This window comes from Lichenostomus cassidix, unplaced genomic scaffold (genome assembly GCF_008360975.1).
Source record: "Lichenostomus cassidix isolate B80296 unplaced genomic scaffold, HeHo_3.0 unassigened_scaffold_chr26, whole genome shotgun sequence".
NCBI lineage: Eukaryota > Metazoa > Chordata > Aves > Passeriformes > Meliphagidae > Lichenostomus > Lichenostomus cassidix.
This window is the reverse complement of record NW_028147268.1, coordinates 1566532-1592440: the sequence shown is the minus strand read 5'-3', so window position 1 is coordinate 1592440 and position 25909 is coordinate 1566532. Positions and strand designations below refer to the sequence as shown.

General features: G+C 46.1%; 1 protein-coding gene across 3 annotated transcripts; it reads right to left on the bottom strand.

Moving 5' to 3' along the window:
* CTTNBP2NL (CTTNBP2 N-terminal like) lies at window positions 1-20927 on the bottom strand. 3 transcript variants are annotated; one of them, XM_085044207.1, is made up of 5 exons: window positions 20726-20927; window positions 15112-15219; window positions 6155-6385; window positions 4666-4773; window positions 1-3930 (listed from the first exon to the last, which is right to left on the bottom strand). In XM_085044207.1, exons 2-5 carry the CDS (start codon window positions 15208-15210, stop codon window positions 2452-2454), a joined length of 1917 nt encoding a protein of 638 aa, XP_084900333.1. In that variant the 5' UTR covers window positions 15211-15219; window positions 20726-20927; the 3' UTR covers window positions 1-2451. The 3 variants fall into 3 exon arrangements, with proteins under 3 accessions (XP_084900333.1, XP_084900332.1, XP_084900330.1); XM_085044206.1 differs by lacking the exon at window positions 20726-20927 and adding an exon at window positions 19850-19899; XM_085044204.1 differs by lacking the exon at window positions 20726-20927 and adding an exon at window positions 19745-19875.
* Between the last annotated feature and the right edge of the window lie 4982 nt (window positions 20928-25909).

Genomic DNA, 25909 nt, shown 5'->3' with positions numbered 1-25909 from the left:
TTAAAAATAAAATCCTTTATTGATAATATGAATGTTTAACATGTTTAATGCCATCAGCTATAAAAATGATTAAAGACCTCAGCTTGGTACATTTGGCTTTACAAATTTACAAGTGTTAATGAATTAATACTAGTGTTATATGTTTTGCACTTCATTATACTCCATTAGCCAGTGACAAACTCTGCAACAATGTCTGCTTAGGACACATGTGAGTTAGAGAAGAAATATTTAGTTGCTTCCACACAGAATCTACATCAACAGTTAAATACTAACTCTAAATGTCTTACTGATTTAGTTGGATCCATTTTAATCCCTTGTGCTTAGTTTCTTTCAGAAGTTAGTCTACCAGCAAAAATACATTCTTTTGCATACCCCCTTCCCATATTATATTTTAGAAGAAACAGTACTCAGTGCATTTCCTATTAGACTTCATCATAGTATCTCTTTCTCTCTAGAGCTATCAATAAAGAAAGGGGATAATACCAGTCAGATTAATGTAAAAGCAAAGAAACTCATTAAAGCAGTGTATACAAAAGCCTCGCTTTTCAATCAGAAGGGATACATGGGCAAAAATCCATTCACCTATCCATTTTTACATTTACTCTCAGCAAGAGGAAAAAAACCTGCTGTGGGTACTTAGTTAAAAAGGTAATAAATGTGCTTCCAAGAGTTGCTGCCCATTTAGCTCTGGCTGCCTGTTTTCCTGCTGTTTCCTGCACTGGATTAGGAACAACAGCCCACAATCCACTACCTAAAAGGTCTGTGCAAACCTCTAAACCCCTGCCATGGCCTCAAAGCAGCCCAGAACTCTCACGTCCTAGGGAACGAAGCTCAAAGCCCAAAGGAACCTCTCTGCCATGGACAGCTCTGCACCTCCCATGGCACAGGGATCTTCCCCACAACAAAGGGGTTTTGTCTAATGAAACAGTGAGAATTGACAAAGGAGAACGAGTCTCTGGCAGTGGAAGCTGTGCTCTGTGCAAACATGGCTCTGCAGCCGAGGGAAGTGCTCAACACTGGGTGACATGGAGCAGCAAATCCAGTTTCTAAATTTAGGATCAGCTCCCATCCAACACCCGAGATCATTAACTCGGGGTCGTGCTCTCAGCCTCTGCCACCAGTCTGTGGTGTTTGTCCTGTATTTCTCAGCACAGTGACTCACAAAACCACTGTGCCCATTGGTTTTCTTGCAGCAAATATTTCTGCACAGGAACTAGCTGCTTCTCTTGGGTCCAAATACTTCTTCACTCACACATATGGTCTGCCTCAAACTTAGGCAATTCCTCACTGAGGAATTTTTTAAAATCTCAGTGAATTGCCATGTTTTCTTCATATGAGGCAGAAGAACAGATAAATATTTCCAATACTCCGTGTGTTTAATATGCATGTGTGTGACATACACAGATCTACATATTCAATTCCACAGCAGCAATGATTTGGTTCCATATTTGCAGCCAAGGAAAGCCAGCCATAGCTAGTGGGTAAAATCGAGGTCAGTCACACTTAACTGACAGAGATGAGGAACAAAATTATTGCTTTTGTTTATAGTCAAAGATCCCATGTTACTGTTGCAAAAAACCTGTATTGTACGGATGAGTTATTTTTTTCAAGTAATAGTGAGATCTTTGTCAAGTAACAGAAAGATCTTTTTCTCAGAAGTTCTACACACAACAGTAGAATGCTTGAAGAGCTTGTAAATTCCAGGTGATACACCAAAACCCACAGTTTAGCCATTTAAAACACACAGGCATTTCTGCAGGAAAGCAGAAAGAACTATATGGATAAGGAATACTGACAGAGAAGCCATCTAGATGATAACACAACTAAATTTTACCTGAAGAAAATCTTGTGTGCTTCCTCAAATAGCTGGGAGCTATGTCCTGAAGGACATAGCTGGACTGGCTGCACTGGCTTGGTGGTCACCTTACAGAATTTGTAGCACATTTACTAATTCATCTTAGCAAATGGAAAGAACTAAAAGTAAAACCAGTGTTGGTTTCAACATTCAGGGCTCAGAAGAATTTGTTTCTGCAGCTAGATGTTCCCCTCCTCACCTTTTCCCGAGAATCACATTCATATTGCAGGCTTAGTTCAGGCACTTTTATAAAATGTTCATCTGGAGTAAAAAGTCTGCAAAAATTATTTCTGCATAATTTAAAAGTAGCATTTCAGTCCCATTAGAGGTTGATAGGTCCCACCACATAATTATGGTTGTTATCTCTAATGATTTGACTGCTGCCATGAGACATTTGGAGGCTACTGTATAGCTGTAGTTAAGGTTTCTTCATAAACAAAAATATTTTCCTACCTATTAAAAAGAAAAAAAAATACTAAATGCTTTATACAGACAGAATCTGCTACTATGGAAATAAATAACATGGAGTGGAAAAACAGTGTCTTAGCTCCAGGGCAAGCTAAGCTGTGGAATGTCACATTCCCATTTTCTGGAGACTAGCTGCTGGTTGGCAGGAGGATCTCAAGGTCTTTGCCATTTGACACAACAGTGTTGTTAGAGCAGCTACTCGCCACGTCCATGGGGGCACCCAGGGAGGAGGCCTGGGAAGAGGTTTTGGTTAGAGGAGCAGGAGCAGCAGGTGACTGAGCCAGGCCAGGTTTCTTTGGAGGAATGGGTGGAGGGTTCCCTCTTTCTGCTCGAGGAATGGTTGGTGACTTAATTCCAGGAGACAACGGGCTGAGCGGACTGGAAACCTTGACAGGGCTTGGAGAGTGACCAGATTCGGTTTTGGGGCTGACAGCACTTGCCAGGTTTCGATAGTCCGTGCCAAAAGGGGAGCTGTTAGGGGAGACAGGCTTGATGGGGCCCTGCTGGCTGGTGAATCTGGACAGCACCTGAGTGACTGTGTTGCGGGCCAGCTGCTTGGCAGCAGAGTTGTCTGCCAGGGTGGGAGATAAATCCCGGGAGGGTGGGCTCTGCAGGCCACTGGACTGGTGGTCCTGCTCTGCTTGGGACTGGAACTTGTGCCGAGCAGCATGGAAACGCTGGTTGATGCCCACCTGGTAGGAGGACTGGTAGCCAGGGCTGCTGGCAGAGGCTCCCACCAAGCGTTTAGCGAGCACTGGTGAGGAGCAGGGAGAAGGCGTCAGAGAGGAGGCAGCTGTGCCGCTGGGAGACAGGGACACCCCAGCAGATGGCAGCTGGGACATCAGATGCACCGGTGACTCTGTTCTTACAGGAGAACTTCCATTCTCCACTGCATTTTCTGAGGCTGCAGCAGATTTCTCCCTGGGAACTTGGCTCTCGGCAGCATTTGCCTGCAGCAGCTCCCCACCTGTCTGCACGTCTGTGTCGCAATGCCCGTTGGATTTTGCATAGGAATGAACAGGAGTAGAGGGGCTGGCAAACACGGTGTGAACAGCTTTGCTGGTGCTGGCAGGGTTTACCCGTTCTGCCTGCACACACTCGGTCTGGCAGGACACAGACTTCACCGGGGGACTGTCAGTGGTGACCCCTCTGGATGTCACCGAAGGGCTGGGCTGCACAGCCTCAGAGGGACCATGCTCCTGGCAAGAAGCCTCCAGCTCTTTCAGGGCTTTCTTCAGACATTCCACCTCTTCTTTGAGTGCTTTTGTACGATTCTCTTCTCTGTTCAGCTTGGCTTTCAGCTGCTCTCTTTCAATGTCAAACTCTGAGAGCTGCTTTTCTACTTGTGCTTCCATCTGCAAACCCCGCTTCCTCTTGGCTGCCAGCTCCTCTTCCAGTTTACTCACCTTACTCTTCTCCTTTTCCAATTTCAAGCTCAGTTCTGCTGTCTTCTGCCCCTCTTCAGCTGCTTTTGCAGTGGCTTTCTTGCACTCCACAACAAGCATGGAAGATAGTTGCTTGTGGCGTGCTCTTTCCTCCTCCAACTGGCTTGACAGCTTCTTCTGTTCTTTTTCAAACTTTTTCACTTGGGATTTTTCAAACTCCACCTGGAAGTTTAGAAGAAAAAAGATTGCAAGGGTACCATAAAACCTCCTGAAAGTAAATGAAGGGCAACACCCCAAAAGGAAAGAGGGTTACTGTGTATGTTGGAGAAATTTCACAGTGAAAGATGACAATGGCTAAGAAAGATGTTATTGCCCCAGCAATCTGCAAGATAGTTTGGAACAACTCAGCTTGAACATAGTAACAATTACTATTTACTAGTAGTTTTATCATTATGAAATTCAATTGACCTTCAGTGAGGTCTACATCCATTCTGCCATGCACTGATGGAACAAGCAAAGCTTCCTTCCACCTCATTTGCTACACTTTGTCAGTTTGCCTTTTAAAGGCATTTAGGTTTCAAAATGCTGATGTGTTATGTATGCTTAATAAAGGCTACAGTGCTTGAGTAACAGAAAACAGTGGCTTAAATATTTATTAGCATCTCTGAATAACACCCCCAGGAGATCTTCCATTACTTACTCTGAATTTTGAATACTACAGAGCGCTGCCAAGTGTAAGTGCAGCTCTTCTCTCCAGAACTCCTTGGATTTCAGGCTGAAGCAAGATTTCAAAGCATTTGATTGCCTATCAACACCTTTTAGCACTGCTCACCTACCAAAACACACTGAGAAATTTCAGGTTGTTTTTCCTGTCAAGATGGTAAGAGCTAACATTGCCCTACAGAGGGAGTTTCCCACTACCCTTCCACCCTGCCGAGTTCACCGCCCAGGAGGTACCTGCTGGGTGAGCCGCTCCCGCTCCTTCTCCAGCATGTAGGTGACATCATCCCCCTCCGCCGTGTCCTGGGCGTGCCGCTGCCTCTCCTCCTCCAGGTCCAGGATCACCTGCCCAAAAACATCAGCCACTTCAATGTCCTCTCTCACAGGCAGGCAGAGGTCAGCGCCTTTCCACACGTCCACAATGACATGAGACAGCAACCACGGCAGCCTCAGACACCCAAGTTCAACTCAAGTCACAGAAAAGCAGCTTTTGGACAAGTTCAATATATGTTATTATCTAGTCAAATTGAGTTACTTGGTGAAAGAAGTCAGGAAAACCTCACACTGGATCTATGTTCATTTTATTTTTAAATACCTAAACTGCACACTTTTCCTCCAGACTGCAATATCCTTGAGAAGTTCATGAAATGAATGGTGCCCTCATCCCAGAATGGTTAGGGCTGGAAGGGATCTCTGGAGATCATCCAGTCCAACCCCCTTGCCAAGGGGAGCAGGTTGCACAGATCAGTCCAGGAGGGTTCTGAATATCTGCAGGGAAGGAGAAGCCACAGCCTGCTCCAGCGTTCTGTCACCCTCACAATAAGTCAGTTTTTCCTCATATTCAGCTGGAAATTCCTCTATTTCAGTTTGTGCCTCTTGTCCCTTGAAGCTCAGAATTTCCTGGCAGGACCATCAACAAAAACCCCAGCAGGAGCAGAGCTGATCCAAGAGATGCAGGGCACTAACAACAAGGCAGTCCCTGCTGTGGCTCCAGCAGTAATTCCCACTCAGGCTTCTCCCAGTGCCTCACAGGGATTTGAGGACTCCAGTGTAAAGTTTATTTTAAAGAACATTAATTTGTTCTTCCACTTAAGAACAAGATGAGCTCTTGAAATGAAACTGCTTTCCATAAGGACCCAGTGAAGGAGCTCCTTCAGCTTTAACACTGAATTACATGAATAATTGAAATGCTATTAACAAAAAAGCCAGAATACAAACTTCCCAAGAGGCTCTGCTGTATCTCATCACCAAAACTAAGCTCTCATAACACATGCTCACCATCAATTTAGCAGCTCCTCAGTCTTTCTGAAATTTAAGCTTCCAAATAATGCTTAAATATCATCAAGTATACAGGAAGCTTTTCACAGAAGCAGACAGGAAGAGGAAAAGAGGAAAAACATCTTATTTCACCAGTAGCAGAACAGTGATAAATCTGCTGGGAATTCCATCTTCCAGAAACCTTTTCCCACATTTTGGGAAGCATTATTCCTCCCAGCTGTAAGCTAGTTCCTTCCTGGTGTGTCCTAACAAAACCATCTTGTGTATATTTCAAATTCTGGAATTATAACTAATTAGCTCACCAGCTGCATCATCTGGAGTGAGAAGTTTAAACAAAGGTGCAAAGTCCTTTCAGTTACTCAGGGCATTTAAGTGCTTTTGCTGAAGTTATCATGATATCAAAATGCAACTATTAACTTCTGCACATCTTAACTGAGGCAAAACCTACCTTTCTGTGTCTGCTTTCTGCAGCAGCTAGTTGGGATAACATCCTTTCCTGCATATTCTTGCAATGTTTCATCACCACTTTCAAAATAGATAAAGGATTGGAGCATACTGGTTGCTTTTCACCATGATTCGCCTCTTTCAGGGTCTCAAAATCTCTCTGTAAAGCCATCAGTGGATCACTGATGTTGTATTTCCCATAGCGTTCCTCAATGAATGTGTCCCTGTGCTGGGCCTGCAACACAAACACAAATTTGCATTTTAATATACTTAAACCAGAAAACTAGCAAAAGAAGAAAGGACATTGTAGTTAATACTCCTCTTCCTCAATTTTCCACTTAAAAAGAATTTAACACAGTCTGATTCATGTCCTGTTATCTGCTAGAAATAAAGGAAATAGAGAAAAATTCTATGTCAAAACACAGTATCTCCAATATATTCAGTCTACAAACATCCTCATACCACAGCTACCTGCTGTGGCCATGACTTACATTCCACAGCTGTGTGAAAGGAAAGAAGGTAAGTACCAACTCTTGCTCAACAAAAGATTAATCATTTACTGTCGCATCAGTGAAAGAAGCAGTTGTGTGGTTTCCTTGACTATGTCACCATCAAAGAATTTCATGTTGAGCAATTCAAGAGTTTCATTCTAGCAAGAGCCTATAAATCTGTGAATTGTTAATAAAACCCTTAATGTTCTCATCCAGACTAAACAGAGTTTAGTTTCTCAAGAAGCAAGACAGGAATGATGAGGTTTCTTTTAGTGCATGTACGAATCAAGACAAGTCACACGTCCTGGGCTCTACATTTACAGTGTTTGATGGCTGGATTTGATGAGCTCAGAGGTCTTTCCCAACCCAATTATTCTATGAATCAGCCATTCCATCTGGAAATCTGTTTTGTTAGGACACCAATAGGCTTATCATATTCAATGATGACTGTAAAGTTCTAAGAACAAAACGAAATTTAATAAACACACAGATATTAAAGTATTATCTGTATGTCTACCACCATGATAAGAAACCATATGAAACCAAATATTTATGAAACAAATTATATTGGAGGAAAAACAGATCTAGATTCAAAAGAGCCCTCAGAGCTGTCTTGGCTCTAAGAGATACAATCATTGATTTCCAGTGAAATGGTTCTGGGCGGAATTCTGAGCATTTGTGAAAGCCTGTGACAGTGTTTCATTCCCTGTGTGCATCACTGACAGCACAACCCTGTGCCCAGCAGAGCTGATGCACCTGCTGAATATGAGACTTCAACTTGATTTCTCTTGATTCATATTGTCCTGTAAGGTTACCATGGCAATTCATACCTTTTCCACAGCACACAAATGACAGTTCTGTTCTGCATTACCATGTCCTTAGCAAGGCCACAGAGAAAGATGTGGGTTGTGAGCCTCAGGACCTTTAATAAAGTGTGTTTAATTTAGAACAGACCTCAGCAGGTGTGACCTACAGGAGGGTTCTGATCCTAAATGCACTTTTCCTGCCAGAGCACACACATGAACTGTTTTTCCCTTTAGAAACTGCTCCAAACAAATGCTGCCTGCACCTCCTCAGCTGTGCTTCACCCTTCTGCTCCCAGCTGGGCAGAGCACAAGCAGCAGCTAACCCATCCCAAGTCAAGCACAGCAGCTTTTTGGAGCTGGTGGAAGGCTCTAAATGTGAGCCCCACACAACCCCAGCTCTGCTGATGCTGGGAATGGCATTCAGCTGAACAAAGCTCCCTGCTCTGAATGCAGAGCCAGCCCGTGCCAGCCTCGCTGTGCACTTCCCAGAAACCCTTTCAGGGAATGGCAAACTGTCACCCAGCTCTTTTGGGATCGCACAAGGACATCATTTACACAGGAAAGACTGAGCCTGACTCAAATGAAAGGACAGCTCAGAAGCTACTTGGAATGGTTCTTTCCTGATGCCCCAGTATCAAAACCTCAAATACTTCCCTCGAGGACACAAAAGCAGGAGTCACAGAACCACTGAAGAGCAGGGCACAGGGAGTTAGGCAATAAAGAGCTGGTGAGCTTTTCTGGTCCCACCTGCATTCTGAAATGCAGCCATGTGATTAACATGAAATAAACTAAAAAAGTTGGTTTTTGCTCTTAAAAGTGTTTGCATCACCTTGACAAGAGGTATAAAAAACTCAAACCAAAGTATCTTCTCCATGACCAAATTAGAGACATTGGTCCTGTGATTCCAGTTTGGAGCTGGATTTTAACCCTGCAGTAAACAAACACAGAGGAACAGCTCACACTCACAGACACCCCTCCCTCTCTATCACCAATATCCATCAGGAACTGTGGATACCTTTGATCAGATCTTCAGATATTGTTCTAACTTTATACAATAATAAAAAGGAGAGGAAGGAAAAGATCAGCCCTGGAAATGAGAGAGCAGCCCTGGATAATGGGGCAGCCCTGGTTTAATGAATCACAGGAAAAACTACAGGATTTGCCTTTTTTTTTTAGGAACAGGCAATCTTCTGTTTTTCTGAAGCATTTATAAAAATGACTCAATGAAACCTCAGTATAAGTGAGGAGGGAATTTCTAAGTGACTCAAGCATTAATAAGTCTGTAAATATGAATTGGGATCTCCATCCAGCTGGCCTAACTGCTTTGACAGATGAGCTTAATCCCAACTGGTCCCAGTGCTGGAAATTCCCACAGAAACACAGGAGAGACCCTTCAGAAGGGCACCAATGCTTCAACTGGGTCAACAAACCTTGCCTTTACTGCTGCAGCTTTTATTAGGAAGAACTCGCCCAAAAACTGGGGATTAAGGTGTGTCCCCCTCAATTTCTGCAATACTGAAGGTGCAACAAAAGCCATGTTTTGCTCTGCTCCTCACAACACTGGGCTCTGGACTCTGTTGAATTTAGTGGGGAGGCTTATTTCCTGTTTGGGAAAGAACAAGAAGTTCTTCCTTGCTACTTTGAGCAATTAAGTATTTTCCTGAACTAGCATGACAAACAGATGAGACTATCATAACATTAAGAGCTTTCTCAAGTCCAGCTATTCTTCTTTAGTAGCCAGCAGAGCATAAACATTTAATTAAAGTTGTCTAGACTAGAAAAACTCTTAACCAGGTCATCCTACACCGACCACATCAAGTTTGCAAAAACAAACCCAGCGCTTTGGCATTTGGGCCACTGTGCACTTGGAAATGCAAATAGGGATTTTGCAGCCTGTGACACCTCTGGTCCTACAGAGCAGCTACCTGGGACACCTCAATCACTGAGGCAGCTCTTGGAAAATTGAGTCACAGTGCCATAACCTCCAGAGTTATTTTGTCCAGGTGTGGAAGTGTCACAGAGAGAGTGACTTCTGCCACAGCTCATGCTCCTCCCTGAGACAACTCTGCAGCTCAACTTCTCTGTCACTGGAGGTCACATATAAACATCTTCAACACTTCTGATTTTGTCCTGTCTGAACTGGATTCCACCTTAAATAGCTGTTGTTCAACTTTCAGAAGAGAAGGAACTCGATGATGGAAGAGAAACACTCTATTAATGAGCCCAAAGTGAAAAAAAATCAACCCAGATCTCAAATCCCAGCACAGAAAACACAGGAAATTTAGTACTTCCATCTACATCATTTCAAACATGCAGAACTGTGAATTTCCCACCAAAACACTCAAATTCCAGAAGCAATTAAATGGATTATTCAGCAACTTTCAAGGCTATTAGACTGACCTCTCCCAACAGGAAAAAAGGTAACATTTAAGCTCTTAAAAACAGGGAGGAACTATACATGTGAACTACCCTTAAAAACAAAATTCCAGAAGATTGGAAGAATCAGGCATAAGCAGAGAGGGTTCCATGTGAAACTGGCTGGCTTTGAGCTCAGGTCTGGGTAATGGACCACAGTTATTCTGTCTGGGAAGAGAGAATTCTGATTTTATGGGGCAGAAGCAATATCTGACCCAACTGAAAAGATGTTTCCTGTTCAGGCAGGCAAAGCAAAGGCTTCACTTTGTTAGGAAAAAGCTACTCTTTCCTCTTGGGATTTCTAGGCTGTTTTGGGATGAATGTTTCCCATAACCTATTTCTGTATTTTTTTTTTAAATAAAATATTTCCTTTTACTGAAACCTTGTTTATGTGACAGAATATTCTCTCTGTCTTCAATAATCTTTGCAACTTGTTTTACTGGAACATCACACAGGGAATTTCCAAGACTTATTTCAAGTATTTTTTGGACATCAAGTAGAGCATTTCTTTTCCCTGTAATTTCAGAGCCCAGGTTTTAACGCTCAGTACAAGACAAACACACTGTTAATTAACTGTAGCTACTGAGTTTGCAGTTCTCCAGTAATAATTTGCACAGAAGTTCCTCCTTCATGTAGCAGAGAGTGGAATAAGCTTTAAATAGCTCCTTACTGCCTTGAACTTCCTTATTAGCTTCTCTCCCCAGAGACAGAAATTGGGAATAAAGACAGGCTGAGGTCACAGCAACCACTGACAGGGAGAAGGGAAATGGGGGTGGGGACCACTTGCTTTGCACAAAAAGAAATGTCAAAAAGCTGGAGTGAGATCTCCAGTGTTGCACTAGCTCCAGCTCTGCAGCAATGCCAGGCACAGAGCCACCAAGCAAATTGCTCAAATGCAGCATCTGCCTTAACTGCCACCATTACATCAAGTGAACAGACCTGATAAACGAGAGCTACCCACATTTGCCCATGTGGGACCTGCTAGCAGCTTTGAAAAATAGACGAAGCTTTCTGATGAAATGTCAAGCAGCACAAAATTGCAGCTTCTTTCCCTGGGAAGTTCTGGTGCAAGGCTGGCTGTGCCTGACTCCCAGCCCCCTGGGATGGTTCTCCAGGGACTGTGCTGTGCTCAGAACTGTGCTTTGGTCACCCTTAAACCAGGGAACCCAACAACACGTGGGCAGCTGAAATCCAGAGCCCTTCCAGCATGGGAGTCACTCCCACACCTCTCTGCTCCCTGCTCAGCACCCACCTGGGCACTGGGAAGGTGAGGACAACCAGTTTTTGGAAGATACTGGCAAATGGTGCTGCTTCAGGCAAGAAATAAACAAGAAATTCCCCGAATTTGCAAGAAAAGCTGTAAGGAATGCCTGCATTCCAGCAGGACAGCACCCATGGGAACACTGCTCCATGGAAGCTGCTTTTAAGTGATGCAGAAGCCCAATTTGCCCCATCTGTGAAAGATTTACCAGCATCTGCAGGAAGGTTTTGTATTACTGAGCATTTCTTTTTCTTTAAACAAGGGGTAGACTTAAGTTTTTGAAACTGCACTGTAAACCAAAGTTCTAAATCCACTGACAAACAGCGCTTAATTTTGCAATGCATTAATATGGCTTTGTAGTGAATCACTGAACTCAGAAGCAGAGATGAACACCAGCTCCCAGTCATTAACAAAAAATAGTTTCTATCCCAGTGTAAATTGCCTGAGGCCTTATTAACATAAAAGAATAAGCCAGAAAGCTGTTTCCTGTTTTCTACAAGTAAACAGAACTTCAGTTCTAATGTATGGAAAACTCTGTTCAGAAGAACAGGGGGAGGGAACAAAGTGCTTTAACACAGTGATAGAGATCCCTTTAAATATTGAATTGTTTCCAGTCGTGGTGTGCTATTTCAGAAGGCAAACCTGTGGTTCATGCAATCCTTCCTACATAGCAATAAGGGCTGAGAGTCTAACTCCCAGGATTATGCAACTCTCTGACAGCATCTGGGCTTTTTGGATGATATAAACATAATTATAACCACAGGAAAAGGAGCACAATAAGAAGTGAGACTTAAGACCTGTTCCAAGGAGAACATTGAGATTTATGCAGTGGACAGGAAGCTACTTTCAGGCAAAAGAAAAAATAGCCTTTTTTTTTTTTTTCCCCGAAGAGATTTTAAAACAGAGGAAGAAAACTGAAGCACTGGGAAAGAATATTTTGTATACAGTCAGTTTGTCAGGCAGCAAGGAAGAAAGGGTAAAGAGTTGGGGAGAGAGGGTGAAGAGAGGGAGGAAAAAGCAGCCAGTTCAACAAGCAGGGTCTGGAATGCTCTGCTCAGCAGCTCGATTTTGACACAGACAGAAACAGGGCCAGTGCCAGCCAACAAGTGCCTGATACCATGAGGGAGAAGAAAACTATTTTAAGCTTTGTCATCTGCACGCATGGATTCTCTCTGCTAAATGCCAGATGCGAAATGTTTGTCTCTAAGCATGCAGGAATATCAATACTGCAGCCTGTACTACAATCAGATTACATGTTTACAAATTAAGGTACTCTTCCTCTGCAAGTGCTTGTCCTTTTCTATAATGTACCACAGGATTTGACTCAAACAATCAGAGCTCAGAACCATTTAAATCTGAAGCAGAAGTCAAATTAGCCCATGAAGGCAAATGTGTTTTTGTTACTATGTGGGAAGCAAACAGGCAGATAAAGTTCCGATTTTCAACCACAGACATCTATGTGTTTAACACAACTGCTGGAGAAAATCACTGCTGTGCTTTCGGATTATGCAATCCCCCAAGAAAGTTCAGAGGACTGAACTCCACCTGCTCCCAACATATACCCACATCTAACATAAAACTATCACTCTTCCAAAGCAATCCAGCTGCTGAGGCAGGATAACTGTCCACAACACTTATAGAACAGAGAGAGCTGTGACACCAAGTCAGACACTTCCTCTGTGTGGAACAAGCAGCTTCCCTCAGCCCTGGGTGTCCCAACCCCTCTCAGTGTAAATTACAACTCAATTTCTCCAATACATGCAAGTCAAATGAAATGCTCTCAAGAGTGCCAATCTTTAATTCGGTCTTAAAAGTTTTTTTTCTTCAGGGCAGCACTTTTACACATCAAAACATGACCAAAGATTAGCAGGGTTTCCTTTAATTAGTCACACACAAAGCCTTTCAGCCAGTGAGGCATGGTAAAGCTGTTACCACAGCTACTATCAGCAAACAATGAGAAAAACAGTGTAAGGCCAGAATTTCTTTAGCTGTATATTCCAAATAAATGGACAAAGCAAAGCTGGAAGTTCTCTGCTGCTGAGCCTTTGCCCAGCCACCAGATTAAGGCGTTACACGACTTTTCCTTCCACGAATCGAAAGGGCAACAGAGCTGCTGCCAGCAGGAAGCCAGGCTTGGGCTGCAGCATCACTGGGGAAAAGCTTTTGGAGCTGAGGAGCAGCACAGCTGGAGAGCTACATCATCTCTCAGTGCTGCAGGCATGGATCCCAGGGGTGGCAATTTTCCCCTGAGGTCACACTCGGGAGGCAGCAAGAGCCAGCTCAGATTTGAAGCTTTCATTGCCCTTTCCCACCACCTCCAGCTTTCCTCACAATCTTGGGATGAAATCCTACAGCATATCCCTGACAGGAAGGGGGAAATAGCACTAACCTTTGATTAGCTCACTATTTTACACTCCATAATTATCAAGCACAGGTTACAATTTTGTTTCATTTTGTCTCAGTTATGAGTACTTGAAAAATTATGTCAAAGGGTATTCTTACTGTATTAATCTCCTCACACAAGAGGGAACTGCAGGTTAAATTTCAACAGGAAAGATAATTGCTTTACACTACTGGAAGGTAGGCAATAAAAAGCCTCTGGAATGGAGCTGCTACATTCCTTCCCATCAGTCTCTCTGTGCTCCATTACACGCATTTCACACTGAAATACTGAAGTGAGGCTTGTTGTGCTAACACATTCTGACCACACACAGTGAAAAAATAGATCTCAGGACGGAGGAGAAACTTACAAGTGTGTTTTAAAACAGAAGCCAAACCTTCCACCTGATCAATAGTTTTGAGAGGGTAACAATATTCCTCCAAAATAAAAAGGTTATCTAAATGCAAAAGCTCGTAACAGCAAACATAAGCATCCTGACTGTTCTGGAGAAGGATTTCCTCCACTCTACAAGGTGTTTGGAATCAAGCTAGAGAAGCTTTTGCTGGAAAACCAAGTCCCTGCAGCTCTCAGGCCTGCAAGCTGCCATTCCTCTTTTGAAATAGCTGCAAGTTTTAAACATTATGAGTAGTGACAGGTCAGCTTGTAAAAGCCTTCAATATTCAACCCTGACACAACTAATTTCTTCAAAAATTGACCCCTGCCATCATTTACACCACTGGTTTTTTCCACCTTACTGAGGCTGAGTGCCAACCAGGCATCTTTCAAAGAGCAGCAGAATTACAATTGGACAATATATAAAAAAGAATCATTTCGAGGCTCAATATTAGCACAGCAAACTGTGCAGAGAGTACCACAGCCCACACTACCTGATCCAGGCTAGCAGCACCACAGAGCTCACACCATTTCAGCCAGTTTTCCTGCACCATGAGCAGTTTTCCTGCACCCCTGCCTTGTCCCATCACATGCTCTCACAGCACCACCACCACCTCAGCTCACTGACATGGACTGAAAGTGGCTTTTTGGAGCGGTTTTAGCTGGCATCTGCCTCACTGCAAGGTTACACTAATGCTCGTGCCAGCAAAGGGAAGGAATAAGTAGTTGAGCACTCAGGGCTGCTGCTCTCAGCAGTGTCAGCTTATGGTGGCTTAGCCAACACAAAGCCATGGATGCTTTTGACTTAGTGTGACGTTATTGTCATTAAAAGACTAATCTGTGATCCCTCCTGGCAAAGAGAGTTTCTGCTTTAAGCAGCCCTCCTTGCTAAAGGAGAAGAAAAAAAACTGCAAAGGAATTCTGGTGGACCTTTTACACACCAGAAACAAATGGTTCTTTATCAGAAAGGATGAGAACACACATGTACCACTGTATTTCAATACCAAAATACTTCTTGCAGCCAGCTTCCAATAATGGATTCCAAGACAAAATTTATACACAGCATTTATTATGTAATCCTATTGATATTAAGATGGGATTCTGATCCAGCAATAAATCTTTACCTCTGAATTTCACCTTGGATACAAGCACTCTGCAGAACTTAAAGCAGTACTGTTGTCATGTTCGCTTCTTATCCTGATACTTAAAACCTACCTTTAAAGCCTCTATGACAAGATCTCTTGCTTCTAATTCTCCCTCAAGAATGCTAAACAGCGTCAGTAGTTCTGGTTTGCTGAGTTTTTCCAGATTCATCCTGAAAACCTGAAAAAAAAGAAACATAGTTTAGTAGATATTTCTTTAGACACTAAAATCAGTTATTCGAAGCTATGACATATAATCTCCATTTAACTTCAGCTTCCAGTTTTTTGGATTGCAAACTGCCCTGGGAAGGGATCATTTTCTCTCCAGCTTCCAAGACCAGTTGCAGAAGATGCATTTGTTACCTTCTCCCCAGGGACAGGAACATATGCAGAGCCACATGGTGAGGGTGGGATGTGCAGGCAAACAGGACTGCATAATCATCACCAAGAAGTAGCCAAGGTTAACAGGAGAGAGGAAAACCCAAATACAAAAGTCCTATTGCTGTAAATTACACCTCTGGGTCACACAGCTGCAAACATCACTGAGGAGTGGTGATGAACGAAGGCCAAACTGGGCCACCCACATGAACTCAACAGGGATGGGAATGTTGCAGGGCTGATTTGGTTCCTGGGAATGCCATTATCCATTCTGATGCAACAGGCCCAAACCACTTTACAAAAATCAATGCCACAGAAAATACACACTTAATTACTGCTCTTTCAAACTGTTTCAATATCACCATCATTTATTAAATGCAATTCTACAGCCCACATAAGAACAGAGATCCATCATCTGAACTGCACATAAAGCTTTATACTGTCTTGCATCTTTGCTGATACAACACAGTTCAGTAATAAGCCTTTTTTATTACATTATTTTGTTAAAAATGGAAATAATTTCAGACTAAATCCTTGTGTCCGATACAAATATGTCAACTGATACAGTCTTGTGCTTTGCACAACCATCAAATACACTTTTTTAAGTCATGTCCATCTTTCACCACACTTTGTGTCAAGCAGAAAACGCTACAGCACGAAGAAGCTACTCAGAGATATCAAACTTCAGTGGCAACTGATAAAGTGTTAAATTAGCCCTTGCTGGAGAAGTCTATCCAGCTAAAACATTCAACCGAAGTCTAGTTTGTCTGAAGTCACTGCTCCTTTACAACTGATTTGCATAACTGTGCCTTGGAGAGTTATACACAAAAGCAAGTCCTGTCTTGTTTGTGCCAGAGCATTCCAGTCGCTGGGATCAGAAAATTCTGTAGCCTTCATACAGCAAGAGAAATCAGAAATCTACTTCATGCCCCTCTGCTAAGCAGGGAGGTGTCTCACCACACACTCATGTTCTTGCCTCACAGTGTTTTACATGAAATCCCATAAAGCAGCAACGTTTCTTACAGGCTCTCCTGGCTCACCCTCCTTGGCATGGGCTGCTCAAGGAAATGTCAGTGAAGTGACCAAACCAAATGAACTGGACACCACAGCTCTGTCAGCATTGCACTTCTGTTCCCTACTGCAGATCCATTCACATATTCGAGAGAAAAATCCATGAGTGGAACATTTGGGAAATCTGTTCAACTTTGTCATCATGTCAAAAACAGCCTGATCAAGGCTTGGCACAAAGGCATAATTTAGGAAACTCACTGTACTGACTCAAATCACATTTTGTGGGCCAGAGCAGCGCTGGTCACTCTTCAGTGACAGCTGGAGGGTTGTGTCACCATGGGGAGCTTGGCTAGCTGAGACCACTTGGAAGAAGCATGATTTACAAGTTGGTCATCTTATAAAAACAGGAAGAGAGGGCAACAAAAGCAGCAACGAAATGCTAAAACATAAAGAAGTAGTCATACAGAGTGAGAAAAGAGATAAGCTGACTCTAGTCTTTAATATTTCCCATGTTCATGTTGGTGCTTATGTCAAAGCTGCAGCACTTCCCTGGGCAGCTCTTAGATGTGGAATATCCAAATATCCAAACATCTGCTCAGGAGACACACAGCTTGATTTCAAAACCATCTCAGACCTTGCTCAGACTAAATTCACAGGTTCTAAGACTGAATCAACACCGATGGGAAACACTTTTATTGCCAAATATTCACCAAGTCACAGTACTGTTGTGGCATTATAAACCAGAATGAAAAAGCAGAAGCTTCCTTGGAGATCTTAGAACAAACTGTATAATGTAATTCTGTTACCCCAGGACAGTAAGTGTTGAACACAGACTTTCAACATGACTGCATCCATGCTTTTTCCTTAAAAAGAGACAACGTGGAAATGTGCAGCTGCATCTCTCCATGACCTACCAAACACCTCAATCTCACAGCAGGGACAGCTACCAGCTGCAGTCTGGTATTTTAAAGCTATTAGTCAGGGCAGTAATAATTTCTGTTCTATAGTCTAACTACTCCCATTGTGACTTGTACTTCCCAGTGTTATAGGAATAAGCTATGCTATTCTTACCACGCCTTTGTAGTCTTTAATGAGCTTAATAACTTTAACAAACCCTGTTCTAAAATATACAGGTAAAAATACTTACAGAAATAAAGAGTGGGAGCCAGTTTGCACAGCAATCACTTATCCACCAACAAGAGGTAACATTAAAGGTAAATAAGTGGTACAGTCTCTGATTCCTCATGTGCAACCTGCTGCTAGAGAAGATCTCTACCTGTTTTGCTTGCATCAGTCACCCCACACTGCTGAGGGAACAGACTGGGAGCAGATGCTACAAATAAAAGTCACTGCTCTAAAAAACCCCACCAACATGCACTTGCAAACAGTCCCCTCCTGCCTGTGATCTGGACACTTCAGCTGGGGAACATGACCCTCTGTTTCCAAACCTTTAACTGAGAGACAGCTTCCCAGCATCAGAGACAAGACCTAGCAATTCCTGGGGCACATTTATCCCTTTGCATCCCAGGAAACACACTGAGTGCACTCAGATCACAAACCACAAACACGTTGTTACTTAGGCTGATGATATAAATATTTTCCCTGAGTCTGAGATATATGACCATTTTTGGATAATAAGCCAGAGTTTAGAGCATAAACAAAGGTAATTACTTTCTGCTTGCCTAAAGGTGAGCTTCCTCTCAGCTGTGGACCACTGGAGTCTACTCAGCACCCTCCAAGGAGATAAAACTCTTCTAAGAAAGTTATTTCCCAGTATTTAACTGAAAATAACTATCAAGAGCAGTTTAAGTGTACGTCCAACCACGCAAGCCAACAAACCAGGGGGAGTTATCTTTGGCATGTGCCACTTGAGGAACAAAACAGATAAGCTTGCAGCCCGTGGCAGCTCCTCTGCACCCTAAATCATGGCACGATGATTATGAAACCACTCCAGGCTCCATTTCACTGGCCTCACAGACACAGGAGCACGAACCAACCGAGAGAAAGCTGCCAACACAAGACAACCTCACCTACCCACTGCAGCCAAGGCTCGAGTCAGCGGGCAGGAGCCAAAGAGCAGCGACTGCACAGCCCGAGGCACAGCCAGGGCAGCTTGTCAAGGGGAAGCTTCACAATCCCCTGTGAGCCCTTGGTCAAAACTCTTCTACTTTTTAAAAAAATATCATGAAGAACAAACCTTGTTGTTCCTTTTTTCTCTTAAAGAGGGTATTTCCTAAGCCTACACCAATGTGACAATGTCAATGATCCTGAATCAGCTTTGTTTTGTTTCCTGTGTTCCTGAAGAGGAACTGGTGTTTTCCAGGAGCCAGCAGGGCAGTCGTGCAATCGCATTAATAGGAGAACCTAAATGACCAGTTTGAGAAGTCCTGATAGACAAGTTCCCAAAACTGCTCCTGTGTGTATCGCGTGGTGTTTGAGCTCCAATAATTACACGATATGTTTATGTAATGAAAAAAGCTAACACAGACTTAATAATTGTGTATCCACAATGCTACCTGGCATTGCATCAGAACTGTGGAGAATTGAGTTAAAATGAGAACTGTTTATATCTCCTCCACCTCTGCATCTAAGCCCTAAAGGAGAAAGGACATCTATATACAAAAAACCATCCTCATCCCATTAGTATTTGACGTAACACTCAGAACGAAGCAAACTAGCAGAATTTTGGGCATGTATTTAGTGAGAGTCCTTGAACAGCCCCTGTGAAGCAACTGGAGCTCCTTGAAAGAGAATGAAAACCATCGCTGGCTCCTCTGACCTTCAGCCCCCCAGCCCGGGAGCCACACGATCGCTCGTGAGCGCAGCCCCGGGCCGGGCGAGCTCCGCGGGTCACCCCGGGACAGCGGGCAGCTGCGGCCGCCAGCACGGCCGGACTGCCCGGCAAGGCACGGCACGGGAAGGGAAGCGCTGGCAGCGGCTCGGTGCCTCCCGCGCCGCACCGCCCGGCACACCGCGGCGAACAAAGGGACACAGCGCACCGGAGCCCGCGGCCACCGCTGCCCGGAGCCCCCGGTGCCGGGGCACGAAGGCGGGCGCGGCGCGGGGAGCAACAAGCGGCTGCATCGCCCCTCGGTCCACCGGGACCGGCCGGACCGGGCAGCGCCGCCCAGCTCCCGGTAACGCCCCCAGCCTCCGCGCCCCCCGGCACCGCCCCCGATCTCCCCGTTCCCCCCCTCCCCCGGTACCACCCCCCCGCGGCTTGCGGCCGCCCAAGTCCCGACAGCGGCCGCCCCCGCCCGCAGCGATCGGCCCCGCCACCGCCCCTCCGAGCCCCCGCGGGCCGGGCCGCCCCGCACCTGCTTCTGCCCAGCCGCAGGGGCAGCGCCGCGCCAGGCCGGGCCGGAACGCGCCGGGTCAGACCGAGCCGAGAGCGGGACCCGCGGCCGCCCCGCCGCACCGACCTGCCCTGCCCCGCGCCGCCGCCGCGCCGCTCCCCATCGGCTGTCCCGCCCCCGCCCCGCCCGCTGACCGACGGCACGTCCGCCAATCAGCGCCGCCGCCAGCGCGCCCGCGAGCCAATCAGCAGAGGGAGAGGCGGGGCGGGGGTGGAATATCCAATGAGATGGCGCGGAGGGCGGGGCCGCGGCTGAAAATCCCTTTTGTTCGCGGCGGAGTGAGCGGGCGGCCGTGATTGGCGCGTCACTTCCGCCGGGGGCGGGGCTAGGGCACCGCCCGATGCCGGTCCTGCCCACGGTGTCGATCCCGGTGCTGATCCCATCCCGATCCCATCCCGATCCCAGTCCCGATCCCATCCCGATCCCGGTGCTGATCCCATCCCGATCCCGTGCCGATCCCAGTCCCGATCCCATCCCGATCCCGGTGCCGGGAAGGACCGTGCGAACCCAGGGACCGGGACCGGGACCGTGCCTCCCAGCGGCTCAGCCGGCCCGGAGGAGGCTCGGGCAGGTGAATGCCCATGGTGCCACGGCAGCGCAGTGCCCCCAGACACTCTCACGGTGCCCGGGGCAGAACAGTGTCCCTCACGGTGGTTCTGAGCCCTGATCCCCTTACGGTTCCCGGGACAGTCCCTCTCCCTGGCAGCTCCAGGTCCTGCTCCCCTCCTGGCACTGAACCTGCCCTCCCTCCCGAGACTGCTGTTTGCCCCAGGGTGTCTCTAATACCTCTGGTTTGTGCAGCAGCTCTCTTTGCAGCGTGACTCACCTGGGCAGTGACTCACCTGGGCACAGCCCTGGGCGTGGGCACAGCCCTCTGATGCGCTTTCACAATCACCGAGCGACTCTTCTGCTGTGGAAAAATGAGCGTTTTGATTTATTTACCTGCTGTCGGCTGAGGAAAGAGCCCTGAATACGCTGCAGACGCTGGAGGGAATGCTGCCCGTGGATTCCTCAGCCATGGGGTCACCGACAGTGTTGAGGGCAGCAGGATTTTTGCTGTCAGAGCTGCTTACCCAGCGCTCTGCTAAGCCGGAATGGGAACGAGCCCTTTCTGTGGAGAACGTGGCCAATCGTTCTGCCTCCGAGCTTCCCACGAGATGTGCTTGGCATTGCTAACACGCTGATTCTAGAGAGATGACAACAGTTTTTAATGGCTTTTCCCACTGCTGGGAGCACCTTAAGCTGCACCGAGGGAGGTTTAGTCTGAACATTAGGAAGAAATTCTTCACAGAAAGGGTGATTACACATTGAAATGGACTGCCCAGGGAGGTGGTGGAGTCACTGTCCCTGGATGTGGCACTCAGTGCTCTGCTCTGTTTGGTCACAGGTTGGACTCAATGATCTCAGAGGTCTTTTCCAGCCGAACTGATTTTGTGATTCCATGCCTGTGACTGCGGGGGAAAGCTGGGAATCACATGGAGCTGCAGCGCAGGGCCTGTGACATGTGACATGAAACCAGCAATGTCCGAATCCACTACAAAAAGGTGTCACATGACGACACAGTGACACGGAGTGGCTTTACACAGTGACAATGCCACCTCTAACCATTGCAGTCGCCTGTCTAGTATGTTCAGAAGATGGTTTTGTCTAGACAGGGTCGTCTGAATGTTATTTCCTACCATAATAAGTACTGGAAGTTTTGCAGCACCTCTGGTCTTGAAGCCTCAGAGCCCGGGGGAGAAGAAAACCACATGGATTACCTCTCCTGCGCTGTGCCAGGCTGGAAGTGCCCCTGTGGCATTGCCGAGCAGCCCGTATATTAAAACATCTAATTGTGATTACCCTGTGCTGCTCCTGTCTCTCTGCTTTTCACCTGTTGTCTCTTCTTTAATCCTTGAAATAAAGTTTCAGGGCACACAGCCCTTAATGATGCATATGAAAAATGGTGTTAGCTCATATCACAGTCTTGTCTCTACTTCCTACACACCATTTTCAAACCCACTAGGACATGGGGGTGAAGCCCTTGGTGGAGCAGGGATGGGCTGGAGAGGGTGTAAGAGCAGGGGATGCTCCAAGAACGTATACATTGGGTATATCGAGCGGAGGAGATGGCTGCTGGCCCAGGGAGATGGGCTGTCTGCAGCAGCGCTGCTCACTCTGAGCTCACTCACCCTGTCTGCGGCTGGAGAAAAGGGGAAGGAGGCTCGTGGAGTGCCACAAATGAAGGAAGTTCGGGGGGGAGAAAAGCTGACTTAACTCACCGCATCCTGCGAGCGCAGGACGTGCAGCCTGCCACGGGGATCTGTAAGCTGGCACGGCATCTCATCTTCCTGGAAAAACGGGCTTTAGGGGGAAAAGTGGGTAGAGACAGAGATCCACACAGAAGAAGTGGTGACGGTCAGCGGGGGAGGCAGAGCTGCGGTGAGCACCCATTCCCAGAACATCACTGCCATTCCCAGAACATCACTGCCATTCCCAGAACATCATTCCCGTTCCCAGGGCACACGGATCACCCCCAGCGGCACTCGCGGCTGACAGAAAGGCTCCGTTGCGGTTCCCATCCCGCCGCGCTCCCCGCGCTGCTCCGCTGGGTTCGCGGGGCTGCAGCGCCCTCGTGTGGACACAGCGCTCGCTGCTCCAGCACCGCTCGGCGCTCCCGGAGCTGCTGCGCTAAATCTGTTTTTTGAGTTCCCCAAAACGCATCTGAAACATTCACACCTCAAAAGAGCGAGGGGGGGCCTCGAGTTTCCTTGTAATTCCAGGCTGGCAGGGACCGTCGGCAGGATCATCTGCTCGCTGGTCATTCGTGCTGCAAACATTCCTGATGCTGCCCAGTCCCACTCCTGGAAACATGGGAGAAAGGAGACCTTTGTGCAGAAAGAGCTTTGCGTGAGGCTGATTGACTAGCGATGAATTGAGCCTGGAAAGGTCATAGATGCATGAGTTACATCAGGGAACATCTGGCACCAAAAGCTTCTCTGTTCTGGGGCTTGCTGAGGACACTTGATGAACCGAGAGCAAACATCTGAAAGGACTGAGAGTCCTAAACATCCTAGGTGGTCTCAGGGATGTCAAATAAACAACTGAAGCCTTGAAAATTAGTTCAAATGAGAGAGAAAAAAAAATCGTAGCTGAACCCATACAGAAAAAATATATTAAAAGATAAAGAATATATTCAATTGCCCACTAGTCTGCATTTAGACAGCAATAAATCAGAGGCTCAGGAGGAGGAGGAGGCTTTCCAGGTCTGAAAGACATCTCTCTCCAGACTGTTTGATCACTTCATACTTTTCATTTTTTAACATGCAGTAGAGGTACTTGCACAGGTTGCCCAGAGCAGCTGTGGCTGCCCCTGGATCCCTGGAAGTGTCCAAGGCCAGGCTGGACAGAGTTTGGAGCACTCTGGGATAGTGGAAGGTATCTCTGTCCATGGCAGCAGGTGGAATGAGATGAGCTTTGAGATCCCTTGAAACCCTTGAAACATTGTGGGATTCTGTGATTGCCAGGTGTGTCAGATAGAGGCAGAAAAATGAGGTAGCTGCATGTGAGTCTGTGCAGGGTGGATTTCTGGTGCAAGGAAATGCAAAGATGTGCCAAGGAGAGAGCAGAGCCAGATGGCTGCAGTGCCTGCACATCCATGAGGTGTGCAGGAGGTTTTGGTTCCCTGAGTTTGGTTATGAAATGTGACACAAGTCCCAGGTAAGAGCGAGGGGCTCTTGGGGGTTGTGGCTCCTCTGGGGTGAGGGCAGCAGGTCTTGGCAATTTGGGAAGCCAGAGGAGGAGCCAGGATGGGGTGCAGCCCCTCAGCAGCACCAGGCAGGCTCACGTCCTGCTGGCGATGATCAACCACCAAAAAACTCCCAGGAGGGGATGAAATGGTAAGAGAGAGATTTCTCCTGAAGTATCATAGGCAAGAGAGATAAACCACAAACACAAACAATTAGGAAGAAGCACATCTGTCATGTTCTTGATGCTGTCGGAATGAGAATCCATCTGGGAAAAGAGCCAGCCCTGCCTCCCTGGGAATTATGCATTTTTTCTTCTTAAATATTGTATGACATCCATCTCTAGAGCTGCGTGTTGTTTGTGCTGGCATGTGGGTGTGTATTGCTGAAGGCTCCCCATATTAGCACAAGATCTATAGTCTCATTTTAGAAAATTTGTGGCTATAAAAATATATTCTGGGTTTGACTGAGTGTTTTTTCCTTCCCTTCTGAAACTTCGGAGCTGTGTAAAATAGCTTCATAAAACTTGTAGGGCTTTTAAAAGTAGAAGTTACTGCCTTGCCTTGCTTTTCAAAATGCACCCTTGATTTTAAGTTTTGGGATATTGTTTGCTTTTAAACAAGTGAATGCTGAAAAGATGCTCTAAAATCCTTTTTTATTTTGTTGCTTACTGAGAAGAATCCAATTATGCCTAAGGGAAATGGGAATAAAGCATTTCATAAAAATATAGAGTATATAAGCAAAAAAAAAAAAAAAAGCCTCAGTCTTCCAAAGCGAGTGTGCAAAATAAGAGGAGAATTCTTTTAGCATTATTCCTTGAGTAAATGCCCTCTCTTGGGAGCACAGTGGTACTCAAATGGGCGTGAGCACCAAAAAGTCCTTTCACTGGTGTTGGTTGCTCAGGGCTGTGGGATTCCTGGATCCAACAGATCCCCCTGAAAGGGAGGGAAATGTCCTCAGTGCAAATGTCACTGCAGACTGACTCAGGAGCTCTTGGAGCTTCTCCCAACCTCTGTTCCCACCTGGTGGGACAAGACATGGAAGCCAGGCTGTGGCTCCTTACATCTCTCTCCTTTCAGTTTCCTTGTGACATGCTGGAGTGAGAGTATTTGAGCAGCCAAGAAGCAGCTCCAGTTCAAAGGATTTGGGAAAACCCTTTTGCCAATCAGGCAATTTGTAATTTCAATTGCTAAGTGTTTCCCTTCCATTCCTTGGCACTCTAGCACCATCTGAATTGGTTTTCTCAGCACTTTGGGATGGCTTGTATTACATTATGTAAGATTTAACAGCCACCACTTTTCCAGAAGTAATGCATAAAAGTTACCCCAGGAGTCTCAGTGATCCCTGTTTTTCCAGGGAACATGACAGATATCAGCCAATGCTAACACATCTCTGAGAGAGGAGCAGGAGTCACCCAGAGCATGGGTCCTGCTTGGATTATTTCTGAGCTGGCTGGGGGGGAATAGAAGATAAGAAGGAAGAAGATGTGAAATCAACATTTTAAAGGCCATGGGCAATGAGGCAAGTCAGGAGGAATAATAAGAGCCCTGTCTGCATTAGGACTTCACTTACAAATAACTTGTGGAAGGCGGCTCTGAGATCACTGTGATTTCATACCCGATTAAACCGTGCTGCAGAGTCCTGGAGGCAGCTTATAAACACGACTCCTGCTCTGTGCTGCTCACAGTCATGATACTCCAACCACATTTACTAATGACGTTTCCTCTGGTGAAGTGCTTTCTCAGCGTAACCAGGTGAGGCTCAGGTGGCACTGGTGGGCAGCAGGCTGGGGGCACAGGGGGTCCCCTGTGCCTGAGCTCCCCTGTGCCACATCCAGCTGTCCCCAGCATCCCCACACCGCAGCAGCAGCAAAGGTATTCTCCAGGCTTGGCTTTGGGTCTCCAGAATGACAATGTGATCAGCAAGAGGAAAGGCTGTTGGGGCTCTGGGGGTGCTCAGTAAACCTCAGCAGCTCCTGCAAGAAGCCAAATGCTCGTGTGGGAGCAGCACTTCAGCCCCACAGCACAGAGGGGAACTGGCCTGATGTCATCATGCGTGTCAGGCTTGCTCACATTTAGCAGATTACTTTTGAATTTGCATTCAGGCAATGGGAGTGAAAACAGCAACCATAAACTTGATCCGTCCAATGTAAGGTGATTTACATAATTTCCTATTTGCATGGGGCTCCTGTTTAATTATTCCCCCTTGTATGATCAAATATACCTACTTCCAGATGAATCATATTTCGAGTTTAGAGGATTAACCTGCCTGGAAGAAGTGACAACGCTGACTGCTTGTTATCTCCAAAATACAATTCCAGGATCCCTGCTAGCTGGAGAATCTCAGCTTTTTCCATGCCTCGGGGAATGGCATCACCACCACTTCCAGGGGTTGAGAAAAG